This window comes from Zootoca vivipara, chromosome 17 (assembly GCF_963506605.1).
Source record: "Zootoca vivipara chromosome 17, rZooViv1.1, whole genome shotgun sequence".
NCBI lineage: Eukaryota > Metazoa > Chordata > Lepidosauria > Squamata > Lacertidae > Zootoca > Zootoca vivipara.
Window position 1 is genome coordinate 34,692,496 of NC_083292.1, and position 13,653 is coordinate 34,706,148.

The 13,653-nt window shown below is 46.6% G+C and overlaps 2 protein-coding genes across 2 annotated transcripts; both read right to left on the reverse strand.

Moving 5' to 3' along the window:
* Positions 1-1,298: 1,298 nt before the first annotated feature.
* LOC118076067 (protein S100-A2) lies at positions 1,299-5,561 on the reverse strand. Its single transcript, XM_035098592.2, has 3 exons — positions 5,176-5,561; positions 4,158-4,306; positions 1,299-1,565 (listed from the first exon to the last, which is right to left on the reverse strand). Exons 2-3 carry the CDS (start codon positions 4,296-4,298, stop codon positions 1,401-1,403), a joined length of 306 nt encoding a protein of 101 aa, XP_034954483.1. The 5' UTR covers positions 4,299-4,306; positions 5,176-5,561; the 3' UTR covers positions 1,299-1,400.
* A 4,366-nt stretch (positions 5,562-9,927) lies between these two features.
* Positions 9,928-12,599, reverse strand: LOC118076068 (protein S100-A4). The gene is made up of 2 exons (XM_035098593.2): positions 12,141-12,599; positions 9,928-10,146 (listed from the first exon to the last, which is right to left on the reverse strand). Exons 1-2 carry the CDS (start codon positions 12,279-12,281, stop codon positions 9,967-9,969), a joined length of 321 nt encoding a protein of 106 aa, XP_034954484.1. The 5' UTR covers positions 12,282-12,599; the 3' UTR covers positions 9,928-9,966.
* Positions 12,600-13,653: the final 1,054 nt, after the last annotated feature.

Sequence of the window (13,653 nt, forward strand, 5' to 3'; positions counted from 1 at the left end):
GTTGGTCGAAAATAGTGTCCAGGCGGAATTTGTGAAAAATTGGTAAAAATGTCCAGGGAAACCCAGGCGTATGGCAGCCCATAAGTGTTGGGTTTTCTTTTGGAGAATTTCTTTTAAAATAGCTCAAAAACTGCCCTGCGTTTTAGGATGCAAGTAAGAAGATGAGTGGAGGCTGTCTGAGGGCAGAGTGTGCCCCCAATGCCAATGAACGATGGGCATTCACCTTTTTGCCCCCTTCCAGAGATCCAGGCGAGAGGGCCTGCCCTTATTCATCATACCAGTACAGTGGAACCTCAGTTTATGAACACCCCGGTTTACGAATTTTCAGTTTACGAACGCCGCGGACCCATCTGGAACAGATTAATTCACTTTCCATTACTTTCAATGGGAAAGTTTGCTTCAGTTTATGAACGCTTCAGTTTATGAACAGACTTCCGGAACCAATTACACCCAGGCTTCGGGTTAAGTATGCTTCAGGTTGAGTACTCCGCAGACCCGTCTGGAACAGATTAATCCACTTTCCATTACTTTCAATGGGAAAGTTTGCTTCAATTTATGAACGCTTCAGTTTAAGTACTCCGCGGACCGTCTGGAACAGATTAATCCACTTTCCATTACTTTCAATGGGAAAGTTCGCTTTAGTTTATGAACGTTTCAGTTTATGAACAGACTTCTGGAACCAATTGTGTTCATAAACCGAGGTACCACTGTATTTATATACCGCTATAGCATAATTTTGAAAAATCAAAGTGGTTCACAAGAATATAGTAAAAGACATATCAAATGTTGACGATGTTTAAAAAATGTTACCTTTGCCGCTCTGCAAAGCGGAGGTGGCGTTTTGCTGGGGACAAGGATAGGAAAGTGTTCTAATATGGAGACTTTTGAAACCAGATATTCCCTAGGTCTGAATTCTCACACACAGCTTAAAATGGGTGCAGAAACTTCGGCTTGAGGGCCAAATGCGGCCCTCTAAACATCTCTACCTGGCCCTCAGGACTCTCCCCAGGCCACCCCCCCTCCAAAGGCACATCCCATCACCACCCCTGCTTCACACCCTCCTTGAATGCTTTTGCCTGGCTGGGTTGTGTCTCTGAACTCTGACCTTGCATGCCTGGGTGGAGGATAGGGAGAAAATAGCTCCGCCCCTTTTTGCTTGTGGCCCCGCCCACCACTGGCACATGGCCCCTGGATATTTGCCCGGAAGGGAATGTGGCCCTCAAACTGAAAAAGCTTCCTCAGCCTTGGCTTAAAAATTGCCACCCGAAAGAACACACACACACACACACACACACACGGACGATTTGAATAATCTTTATTACTGTATTGTCAGCCCCTCCTGGCAGGTTTCTGGCCGGGTTGGTGTAACGGTGAAAGAGGTCCCCTTGGAAACGCTGACCTCATCTCTTCCGGTTGCTCTCATCTGAGCACTCCTGGAAGAACTCGTTGCACAGGGAAGCGGTGAGAGCCAAGAAGACAGCATACTCCTGGAAGTCCAGTTCCTCATCTCCGTTGTCATCTAGTTTCTTCATCAAGTACTTGAACCCAGGTTCATCTATCTTGCCCTGCGGGAAGGAGAAGAGAGTAAAGCCGATTTCCCTGCATAGTACCGATGCCCCGTGTGTGTGTATCGAATTCAGGTTTTAAGGCATAAAGTGCGAGATTCAACAAAAGATCTGAAACAAAAACTTTATTCAGCTATGCCTGGCAATGACGCTGGGAGTGGTCCGCCTGGAAGCAGCTTCCCTCCAGAAACCTGCTCTCCTGACCTTTAGTTCCATTAATTCATGGTGCGGAGAGACTAAGGGCCGTGGTTCGGTGGGTGAAGCATCTCCTTTGCACAAAGAGGCTCCCAGGTTCAATCCCGAAACATCTTCAGGAAGCGCTGGGAGAGAGTCCCTGGCTGAAACCCTGGAGAGCTGCTTCTTCCAGTCAGTATGCTGAGATAGATGGACTAGTTGGTCTACCTCTGTCTAAGGAACTATCCTGCTTCCTCAAAAGATTGCGTTCTTTCTCCCTTGCTTTCATGTGTGCCTAGAGCTGCATCCTGGAACACAGTATGGTGTAGCAGTTAGAGTAGTAGACTACGGCTGGGGAGACCCAGGTTCAAATCTCCACTCATTCATGATGCTGACTGGGTGACCTTGGTCCAGTCGCCAACCCTCAGCCTGACCTACCTTACCAGGGCTTGCAAAGCACTGTGCCTTTTCCTGTATGGCTTGATTTCAAAACTGTGCAGGTGGAAACATGTCCCCTAACTAAGAATGAGCAAGTGTGTCCATTTAAGTTTCTTCTCACTTTCTCATTTTTCCTCTCTTAAGTTCAGCCCTCCACATTTCCACCTCAGTTTGCACTTAGGGGGGAAATGTTCTATTGTAAAATCATCAGCGTTCGTGCAAATTGATCCTAATACAGTGGTACCTTGTTTCTCGAACTTAATCCATTCCGGGAGTCCGTTCGACTCCCGAAATCGTTTAAAAAACCAAGGCGTGGCTTCCGATTGGCTGCAGGAGCTTCCTGCACTGAAATGGAAACCGTGTCGGATGTTTGGCTTCTGAAAAACGTTTGCAAACTGGAACACTTACTTCTGGGTTTGTGGCGATCGGGAGCCGATTTGTTCAGCAACTAAGCCGTTCAGGAACCAAGATCCCCCTCTATACATATTTTGCGAAGCATATTTCTCCTAATATATGCACATCAGTGGTTGTGTAATGGTTAGAGTGTCAGACTAGGACCTGGGAGAGACCTGGGTTCGAATCTCCTGGGTTCGAATCTTCACTCAGCCACGTAGCTCACTGGGGGTGACCTTGGGCGACTCACTGCCTCTCAGTCACAGGGATTAAATGAGGAAGGAGAGAAGGACCATGTATGCCACCCTGAGCTCATAGAATTGTAGAGTTGGAAGGGACCCCGAGGATCATCTAGTCCAGCCCCCGGAATGCAGGAATATGCAGCTGTCCCATAAGAAGATCGAACCTGCAACCTTGGCATTATCAGCGCCACACTCCAACCAACTGAGCTACCCATGCACTGCTCCTTGGAGGAAAGGGTGGGATATAAATATAAAGGATAACATAAAAAATAATGATAATGATAAGGCAGTATATTGCACTTCTGTACAGTATGTTATGTTCCCTATGAAATGCATTTTTATGCATGCTTTACCCCAGTATATACATTTTTGTACGCATTCCTTGGCTGGAGAACAGTGTTGCAAAATTCAGAGCAGGGCAAATTTTGCCGGACATATACAATTTGGATCCTCTGTCATTTAGAAAACTGCCAATTAGACAGGTTTATCTTGAAATGCGAACTGAATGACATTTCTCCCCCATCCCTCACAACTGACTTAATTGGGATGCAGGTGATTGACAGGGGTCCTGCTAGCGGCAGGTGCTCAATAAGAATCTGGCCTGCCTGTCAGATCCAATTCCTTTGTCCTTGACTTAGATCCTAAAGATGTATGGCAACATTCTTTCCATTGTTTAGGGGGTTTCGTTGGATTTTGTTGCTGCTGCTGCTATTTATATTAGTTTTTGTATCTTTATTTTTAGATCTTAGAATGATTCACGTGGAAATTGTTCAATTACGGTCATGTACTTTTTGATACATTTTATTTGTTGTTTATGGCTGCTTTTGCTATGCTTCTAATTACAGTGGTACCTCCGCTTGCGGACGGGATCCGTTCCGGAGCTCCGGTCGGATCCCAAGGTTTTCACTACCGGAGGTGCCTGTTCTGCGCATGTGTGCGGTGGAGCGCTTCTGCGCATGCGCACGTGGCGAAACCCAGAAAAATACTTCTGGGTTTGCCGCATTTGCATCCTATAGGAGGGTTACATAACACAAGGTACTACTGTATGTATATCTTTTCATGTCAGGGATAGCTCAGTTGGAAGAGCACAAGGCTCTTAATCTCAGGGTCATGGGTTCGAGCCCCACGTTGGGCAAAAGATTCCTGCATTGCCAGGGGTGGACTAGATGACCCTCATGGTCCCTTCCAACTCTACGATTGTACGATTCTATGTTGTAAGCCGCCTTGAGCATGGTTTTAGCTATGGAAAGGCTGCATACGAATAAAATGATGGGAATTATTGCCACCTCCCTGCCCTCTCCCCGCCACCACCTCGGAAGGGAAATCTTCCGCCATAGGATCTCACCCTGACAAAGGTGGGCAGCTCGTGGAGAAGCAGCTCCCTCATCTCAGCCTTGTTGAGCTTAAGCCGGTCACCTTCCTTGCCAGAGTATTTGTGGAAGGTCTTCACCAGAACCCCCAGGGCCTCCTCAAGGGGAGCTTGCATCTTGATGTCTGGAAGGGGGGGAGATGCAGAGAGAGGAGTAGGATTAGAATTCAGCCCTCAGTGGTTAAAAAACTGGGCATGGGTCCCTGCAGGCTAGATAAATTCATGGAGGAAGAGGCTATCAATGGCTGTCAGTCACGATGGCTGTGCTTTTTCTCCATGGTCAAAGACAGTAATTCTTCTGAATCTCCATTGCTGCAAACTGCAGGAGGGGAGAGGGCTCTTGTGTTCGAATCCTGCCTGGGGGCTTCCCACAGACATCTGATTGGCCATTGTGAGAGTAGGATGCTGGACTAAATGGGCCTTTGGCCTGATCCAGGAGGGTGATTCTTGTGTTCTTATGCAACAGAATAAGACTTGGGTAGCTAACATCCTTGCAACAAGGAAAGGCTTCTATCTCGGTGCTTTGCATGAAGGAGGACCTGGGTTCAATCCCCAATGGCATCTCTGGGTAAAGCCAGGAATGTGCCCTGCCTGGAACCCTAGAGAGCTGCTGCCAGTCAGTGTAGACAGTACTGAGCTAGGCGAACCAATGATCTGATTTGGTAGAAGGCAACTTCCTATGTTCTGCCTCCTGGATGTTGCTGAACTCCAAATCCCACCAGCCCCAGACAACATGGCCAGTGGCCAAGGGACAAGGGGAGTAGCCGTCTATCAAAATCTGGGGATGCCCCATAGACTTCCTCCATTACTGTCCTAGCTAGACCAACCGTGTCCCAACCAATCAGGGATCACTATTGAATGCACTTAGTAAAGCAAGGATGGGGAACTTGTGCCCTTCTAGATTTTGTTGGACTCCTCCAACTCCCTGCAGCCCCGGCCAGCACAGCTGTTTGTTTTTAAAAGATGGGGAAGAGAAGGGGGGGGAAGGACTCACCCAGCTAAGTAGAGGGAGAAACCCAGCCGCTGTGAGAGGGAAGTACGGTACGCCGTAAACTCAGCCGAATGTTTCTTTTCTGGAGCCCAGCAAACAACTGCTCTGCATAGCCTCCGCTTCCAGAAATGCTGGTGTCTCGAGCTCAGTTCTGCAGCGGGAACCCTTGACTCTGAGCCACCTCTTCGCTCCTAGCAAGCCCTGAGTTCGAGGCTCCTCTCGTTCCTTTCGCCAGCACAGCCTGAAGCAGAGAGAGGGAAAATATCCCTTTTGGGGGGGGGGGAACCGAACTCTTCTGCTGTCAGAGTGACTCCAAAAGCCTAGCATATGTTAGGAATGTTATAGATAGAAGCCTAGATTTCAACAAGGACATGTTTAATTTCCCCATCCCTGCAGTGCTTACGAAATAAATAAACTGGATCTGCCGAAAGTCTGCCTCTGAAGCCTGGATAGGCGGCCTGTGCGTGTGGGAACATGACTCCAAGGAAGGGCTCAGCGACAGGGTAAAACCTTTGCATGCAGATGGCTCCAGCTTTGGTCCCTGGGAAAGAACATACCTTCCAACATTTTTCCGATGAAAGTAGTTACAGGTATGTCCTGATCAATGATAATGATGATGATACTCCTGCCCAGCTGACAGGGTTGCCCCAGCCACTCTGGTGGCTTCCGACATATATAAAAACATAATAAAACATTAAACATTTAAAAACTGTCCCTCTACAAGGCTGCATTCAGATGCCTTTTTCGTATTTTTTGTATTAATTTTATTTTCTCTCATTACAAATGTACTTATAACATACAGCTTATATAAACATCTCTCCCTCCCCCCTTTTGACTTCCCTTTACTTCCATTTCTGATTTATTAACCTCATCAATATAATCTGCTATTTCCTACAAATATCATATTTTTCCTTTTATTGCATTACCTATTCCCTATCCATAAAATTGTGAAAGTTTATTTAAATTTAAAGTTTATTTAAATCAGGTGTCTTGGCTTGGGGGTCGCATAACCCTCCCACATTTATCCAGTGAAAATAGGGCATGGGTAGGCAAACTAAGGCCCGGGGGCTGGATCCGGCCAAATTGCCTTCTAAATCCGGCTCGTGAATGGTCTGGGAATCAGTGTATTTTTACATGAGTGGAATGTGTCATTTTATTTAAAATGCATCTCTGGGTTATTTGTGGGGCATAGGAATTCATCCCCCCCAAAAAAATTGTCTGGCCCCCCCACAAGGTCTGAGGGACAGTGGACCGGCCCCCTGCTGAAAAAGTTTGCTGACCCCTGTTTGAAGGAGAAGCAAGACATTCCAGGATCAAATCAGAAACCAGGAAGGCTTGTGTAAATCCCTGGAAAACAGGGACACTTGGAGGGTCTGAAGGCTCCGTCTGAAACCATGGACACAGCTGCTGCCAGACAGATAGGCTACAATTCCCGCCAGCCCCGAGAGCCTGACCACTGGCCATGTTGCCTGGGGGCTGATGGGAGTTGGAGTCCAACCTCATTTGGAGGCCACCAGGTTCTCCATCCTTGGAAGGGGCAACTCTGAGCTACTTGCACCAAAAGTCTGACTTGGTAGAAGGAAGCCTGTTACGTTCATTCCAAAGTATTGCATTGGGTAAATAGAGCTTTGTATGCAGGTTTCACCCCCCAGGAGCTCTAGGTGGGACCAGGAATGCTGCCTAGCCCGAAGCCTTGTAAAACCGCTGCTGGCCAGTGCAGACAGTACTGATCTAGATGGAGCAGTCTGACTCAGCATAAGGCAGCTTCCTATGTTGCTCTGTTGTAGGGAAAGACCTCATCATCTGCTCTGCATCCAGAACGTTTGAGGTTCAGTCCCTCCAGTTAGGATTGCCATTGAACTCATGGTGAGCTACGATTTCTGCTGGGAATCCTTGAGAAACCCAGTAATCGCAGCCCTTTCCTTTGAGAACATTTTCAAGTGCTGTTCCCTCCCTCAACCCCCAGTCCCAGCGGGAGACACAGCCTCAGGCCTTCAAGTCGAAACCTGCTGAACAGGTGTATGAAAAGAGACCCGCCCAGGTATCTGGACTTTTTTCAGGTTGCCAGGGTGCTTCGTGCCTTGGGTGGTTCATTTCCTGCATTGCTGTGGTCTATTGCCTGCCCATATGCACTGAGATGGACACCCTCCAATCTCCCCCCCCCCAGCTTTAATTGTAGACACCAAGTAAGAGTAAACAGCAAGCATCTCCTGTCTCCCTCCTCTCTCTGATCCACACCAACGTACAACTCAAATACAGTACTCATTACTGCCTCCATCCCAGAATATTCTCCAACCCGCTAAATAATAATAATAATAATAATAATAATAATTTATTATTTATACCCCGCCCATCTGGCCGGGTTCCCCCAGCCACTCTGGGCGGCTTCCAAAAAAACAGAAATTCTAAAATACAGAAATCCATCAAACATTAAAAGCTTCCCTAAACAGGGCTGCCTTGAGATGCCTTCTAAAGGTCAGGTAATTGTTCTCTTTGACCTCTAGTGGGAGGGCATTCCACAGGGTGGGTGCCACTACCGAGAAGGCCCTCTGCCTGGTTCCCTGTAACTTGGCTTCTCGTAATGAGGGAACCGCCAGAAGGCCCTCGGAGCTGGACCTCAGTGTCCGGGCAGAACGATGGGGGTGGAGACGCTCCTTCAGGTATACCGGACCGAGGCTGTTTAGGGCTTTAAATGTCAACACCAACACTTTGAATTGTGCTCGGAAACGTACTGGGAGCCAATGTAGGTCTTTTAGGACCGGTGTTATGTGATCTCGGCGGCCGCTCCCAGTCACCAGTCTAGCTGCCGCATTCTGGATTAGTTGTAGTTTCCGGGTCACCTTCAAAGGTAGCCCCACGTAGAGCGCATTGCAGTAGTCCAAGCGAGAGATAACTAGAGCATGCACCACTCTGGAGAGACAGTCACTGGGCAGGTAGGGACTCAGCCTGCGTACCAGATGGAGCTGATAGACAGCTGCCCTGGACACGGAGTTGACCTGTGCCTCCATGGACAGCTGTGAGTCTAAAATGACTCCCAGGCTGCGCACCTGGTCTTTCAGGGGCACAGTTACCGCTAAATAATCCGGTAGAAAATCTGGAATGGATTATCTGGTAATCAGAGTTTTATTTTTCTGTAATCACGGCTAGGAATATAATACAGTGGTACCTCGGTTTAAGTACACAATTGGTTCCAGAAGTCCATACTTAACCTGAAGCGTACTTAACCTGAAGCAAACTTTCCCATTGAAAGTAATGGAAAGTGGATTAATCGGTTCCAGACAGTTCACAGAGTACTTAACCTGAAGCATACTTAACCTGAAGCAAACTTTCCCATTGAAAGTAATGGAAAGTGGATTAATTGGTTCCATACGGGTCCGTGGAGTACTTAAACTGAAAGTACTCAAACCGAAGTGTACTTAAACCGAGGTATGACTGTAATAATAATAATTTTATTATTTGTACCCCGCCCACCTGGCTGGGTTTCCCTAGCCACTCTGGGCGGCTTCCAACACATATAAAAACATAATAAAACGTCAAACATTAAAAACTTCCCGATACAGGGCTGCCTTCAGATAATAATAATAATAATAATAATAATAATAATAATAATAATAATAATTTATTATTTATACCCCGCCCATCTGGCCGGGTTCCCCCAGCCACTCTTCTAAAAGTTGTATAGTTCCTTTATCTCCTTGAAATCTGATGGGAGGGCGTTCCACAGGAACGGGCAGAACTGGGTCTTCATCTCCCGCATGGCAGCAGAGTCAAAGGTTCTCCAATATGCCATTCAACAGTGAAAGCCTATAAACGGACGACTCTGCCAATGCCTCCATCACTGTTCACAGCAAGAGGGGGTTAAAGAGCGCTTTGCGCTGTCACCTGACTTGTACAGTGGGTGAAGCAAACCCGTGTGCCCCCACCATCCCTTTCTCAATCCATGCTACTAGTCCCTGTGAGAAATTTTTTGCCACCGTCCAATTTTCTGTGAATTACGGAATCCTCTATGTAAACTAAGATCATGGCCACTGGTCCCATCACCTACTGGCAAATAGAAGGGGAAGAAATGGAGGCAGTGAGAGATTTTACTTTCTTTGGTTCCGTGATAACTGCGGATGGTGACAGCAGTCACGAAATTAGAAGACGCCTGCTTCTTCGGAGAAAAGCAATGACAAACCTAGACAGCATCTTAAAAAGCAGAGATATCACCTTACCGACAAAAGTCCATATAGTTAAAACTATGGTTTTCCCAGTAGTGATGTATGGAAGTGAGAGCTGGACCATAAAGAAGGCTGATTGCTGAAGAATTGATGCTTTTGAATTATGGTGCTGGAGGAGACTCTTGAGAGTCCCATGGACGGCAAGACGATCAAACCTATCCATTCTGAAGGAAATCAGCCCTGAGTGCTCACTGGAAGGACAGATCATGAAGCTGAGGCTCCAAGACTTTGGCCACCTCATGAGAAGAGAAGACTCCCTGGAAAAGACCCTGATGTTGGGAAAGATGGAGGGCACAAGGAGAAGGGGACGACAGAGGACGAGATGGTTGGACAGTGTTCTCGAAGCTAAGAACATGAGTTTGACCAAGCTGCGGGAGGCAGTGGAAGACAGGAGTGCCTGGCATGCTCTGGTCCATGGGGTCACAAAGAGTGGGACACAACTAAACGACTAAACAACAACAACTATGTAATCACCAAGGGAAAAAAGACAGGAAGGTCAGAGTTAATATTAAAAAGAAAATTTTATTGTTTTGAATTGAAATTGGAACACACCACGAGTGTGATCCACCAGGGCTTATTTGGGGCAACCCCTTATTTGGGGAAGTGGGCATTTGGGGCAACCCCGAAAGAATTCGTCGAATCCCATCGCCACACAAGCCAGGAAGCACAAGAACTCCTGGAAGTCCACTTCCTGATCCCGGTTGTGGTCCAGGTCATTCATGATCTTCTGGAATTCTGCCCCGTCCATTCGTTTCTGGGAGCATTGGAAAGAAAAATAGAAACTGTTAGCTTCAATAATTCAGAGCCTGTTTTTCTCTTCCTTCCTCTTCACTGTTTCCTTTCATGCCGTGTCTTTTTTTAGGTTGTGAAAAGGAGGGTTGGGATGGCATTGGGATTTTTTTAAAAAATAAAAAATAAAAATCTTATGAAATCAACTCTTGGAGTGGAGGTTTTTTTAATAATAATAATAATAATAATAATAATAATAATAATAATAATAACCATTTTAAATAAACAAGATCCACTCAAACAGGCCAAGCAACAGGTACACTGAGAAGGCAGGCAAATAAATATGCCCAAGTTCCTTTGCACTATTTCCTTTGACATTCCCCTGTTATAAGCCTTTTAATTTTATTTAATTTGTGAATGAGAAGGGAAAGGAAGAAAAGATGAAATAGAACTTAAAGATGAAAAATAGAGAAGAGAAAAAATACTAATGATATATAATAAGACACAAACGGTATTACTAAGAATAGACTGCTATCAGGTCACATTGTGGTTATAGTGATCAGCAGCGCACAAATATTAAACTTCATCCAGAAGGCATTTACCCTAGATGCCTTTGCATCGGGCAGTTTACACATAAATAGTCCCTTTAGGATATGACCACAAATTGCCACCGGTACACGCCCAAATTTCAGCCACTTATCACTTACCGTTTTCCATCTGAAAGCAAAAAACCACCTTCAGCATAAATTGCCCCCAAAATGCATTGGTGTGTGTTTATAAAACATAAGCAGAGCGTGCTGGATCAGGCCAACAGCCCATCTAGCTCAGCATCCTGTTCCCAGCAAGCAGGATTCAAGCACAAAAGCCTTGTCTCCCCTCCAGCAACTGGGATTCAGAAGCATGAAGTCAGAGCCTAGCCATGCTCTTTCAAAGCTACCTACGGTGAAACCTTGGTTCTCGAATGGCTTAGTTGACGAACAAATTGGCTCTTGAACGCCGAAAACCCAGAAGTAAGTGTTTTCAGAAGCTGAACGTCTGATGCGGCTGTCAGCTATTGTTTCTGGGTTCCCTGCACCAATCGGAAGCCTTGCCTTGGTTTTCGAACGTTTTAGGAGTTGAAGGGACCTCTGGAACGGATTAAGTTTGAGAACCAAAGTTCCACTGTATTTTGGTAGCCACCCCGCCTCCTATCGGAGGGAGTTCCAAAGTTTAACTATGCGCTGTGTGAAAATGTACTTTCTTTTATCTTTCCTGAGACAGATAAAAGACCAATGTTAGCGGACTGGGGCAGTAAAACACCCCATCACACACACACCCCAAGTTAAAGCAGGTAACTATCTTTATTGTCCATTTAAAGCAGGCATAGGCAAACTCGGCCCTCCAGATGTTTTGAGACTACAATTCCCATCATCTCTGGATGCCTTCCTGCGCACTGCCCTGATTTCCTGGAGCTCTCTGGTGGCAGGGGGGGGGGCTTTGGGGCAGGGGAGGGGGAGGAGGACAGAGATCCAACCATAAAATGGACCATCTCTGACTGTTCACCTGCGTGGGATACTTCTGTGGCAGGGGAGGACCCATGGAGGGGGGTGGGAAGAAGGTGGAAAAGGTGTTCATGTATGTACCGTTTTTTGTAATTTGTAAAACCAATAAAAATTATGTTTTAAAAAAAATACAATTCCCATCATCTCTGACCACTCGTCCTGTTAGCTAGGGATGATGGGAGTTGTAGTCCCAAAACATCTGGAGGGCGTGTTTGCCTATGCCTGATTTAAAGACATCAAGATCCACTAATTCGAAATATCATCTTCCCTACCCTTTGCAGGAACTGCCTTCTGGATATTACAGTTTTAAGCTAATCAGCAAGGTCTGGATTCGAGATGCGGCCCAGAGGCCTCTCACCATGTCCTTTGGCACCACCAGACATGCACTACACATTTCCCAGTTAATCCGAACGTTTTTGCACAAACGACGACTTAACATCCCAGGGTTTGTTTTTGTTTTTTTGCTGGAAGGACTTACGCCATGGAAGGCGGGGAGTTCGTTCATCAGAAGCTCTTTCATCTCCGTCTTGTTGAGCTTGTACTTATCCCCCTCCTTCCCGGAATATTTGTGGAAGGTTGCGACGATGGTGGCCAAGCACTTCTCCAAAGGAGTCGCCATGGTGAACCTGAAAAAGACAAAGGGGAGGGCAAAGTGGGAACATCCAAGGGGGAAAGAACCGAGGAGCGTGTGTTTAGGGGAATAGAGTGGACAAACAAATCTGTAGGGTAGACAGACAGATGGTCGAAGAGAAGGGTGACTAAGATGATCAAGGGTCTGGAAACCAAGCCTTATGAGGAGCGGTTGAAGGAGCTGGGTAGATTTAGCCTGGAGAAGAGAAGACTTGGAGGTGACACAATAGCCACCTTCAAATCTCTGATGGAGGATAGAGCAAACTCGGTTTATGCTGCTCCAGGGGGAAAGACCCAAATTATAAGAAATGAGATTCCACCTAAACATCAGAAAGAACTTTCTGACGGTAAGAGATGTTTGACAGGAGAACAAGACCACCTTGGAAGGTGCTGGACTCTACATCATGGGAGGTTTATTAGGAGAGGTTAGGTGGCCACCTGCCAGGAATTATTTAGCTCTGTTTCCTGCATTGCAGGGAGTTGAACTACATGACCTCTGGCTTCCAGGTCATGTGGCCAGCATGACAAAGCCACTTCTGGCGAACCAGAGCAGCACACGGAAACGCTGTTTACCTTCCCGCTGTAGCGGTACCTATTTATCTACTTGCACTTTGACATGCTTTCAAACTGCTAGGTTGGCAGGAGCTGGGACCGAGCAACGGGAGCTCACCCCGTCGCAGGGATTCGAACTGCCGACCTTCTGATCGGCAAGCCCACCTAGGCTCTGTGGTTTAACCTACATAAGGACCCATAATTGGTAGAATGAATTTGCTATCAGTATATCTTATAAACAGAAAGGATGAGCACCGTGGGGTATACTCAGAGAAGACCTACTAATGTTAATGGACCTGAGTTCATCTTGCTCATGGATTTCAATGGGTCTGCTCTGAGTAGGATGAACATGGTTTGCACTGAGCCAGACCATTGATCCACCTAGCTTTTAGCAGTCTAACCATTAACGGTCCTTTTCTTCCTTCCTTCCCGATCCTCTTGTTAAAAGTTGGACGCGGGTAGTGGTTTGAGCCTGGGAGAACTTTCCACATAGAAGGGAAGTGCTCTACCACTGAGGTATGGTCCTTTCCTAAAGCAAGTCTAGAGGACACATGGTTCTCCAGATGTTGTCAGGCCACAACTCTGGCCATTGGCCAGGGATGATGGGGCTAGAGGAACTTGGGAGTCCATAAAGCCTGGCAGAGCCATATGTCCCTCTGTCCTGCTCTAATGGGAGCCAACATCTTCAGAACATCCTAGCATCCTTCACTACCTTTCCCTTAGCAAAAAGTTCTGTCTGAGCCAGTTGAATGTCATCCTCCCCAACACAAGAATTTGAGCCACAAAGAAGGGGAATTCTACAGGATTTG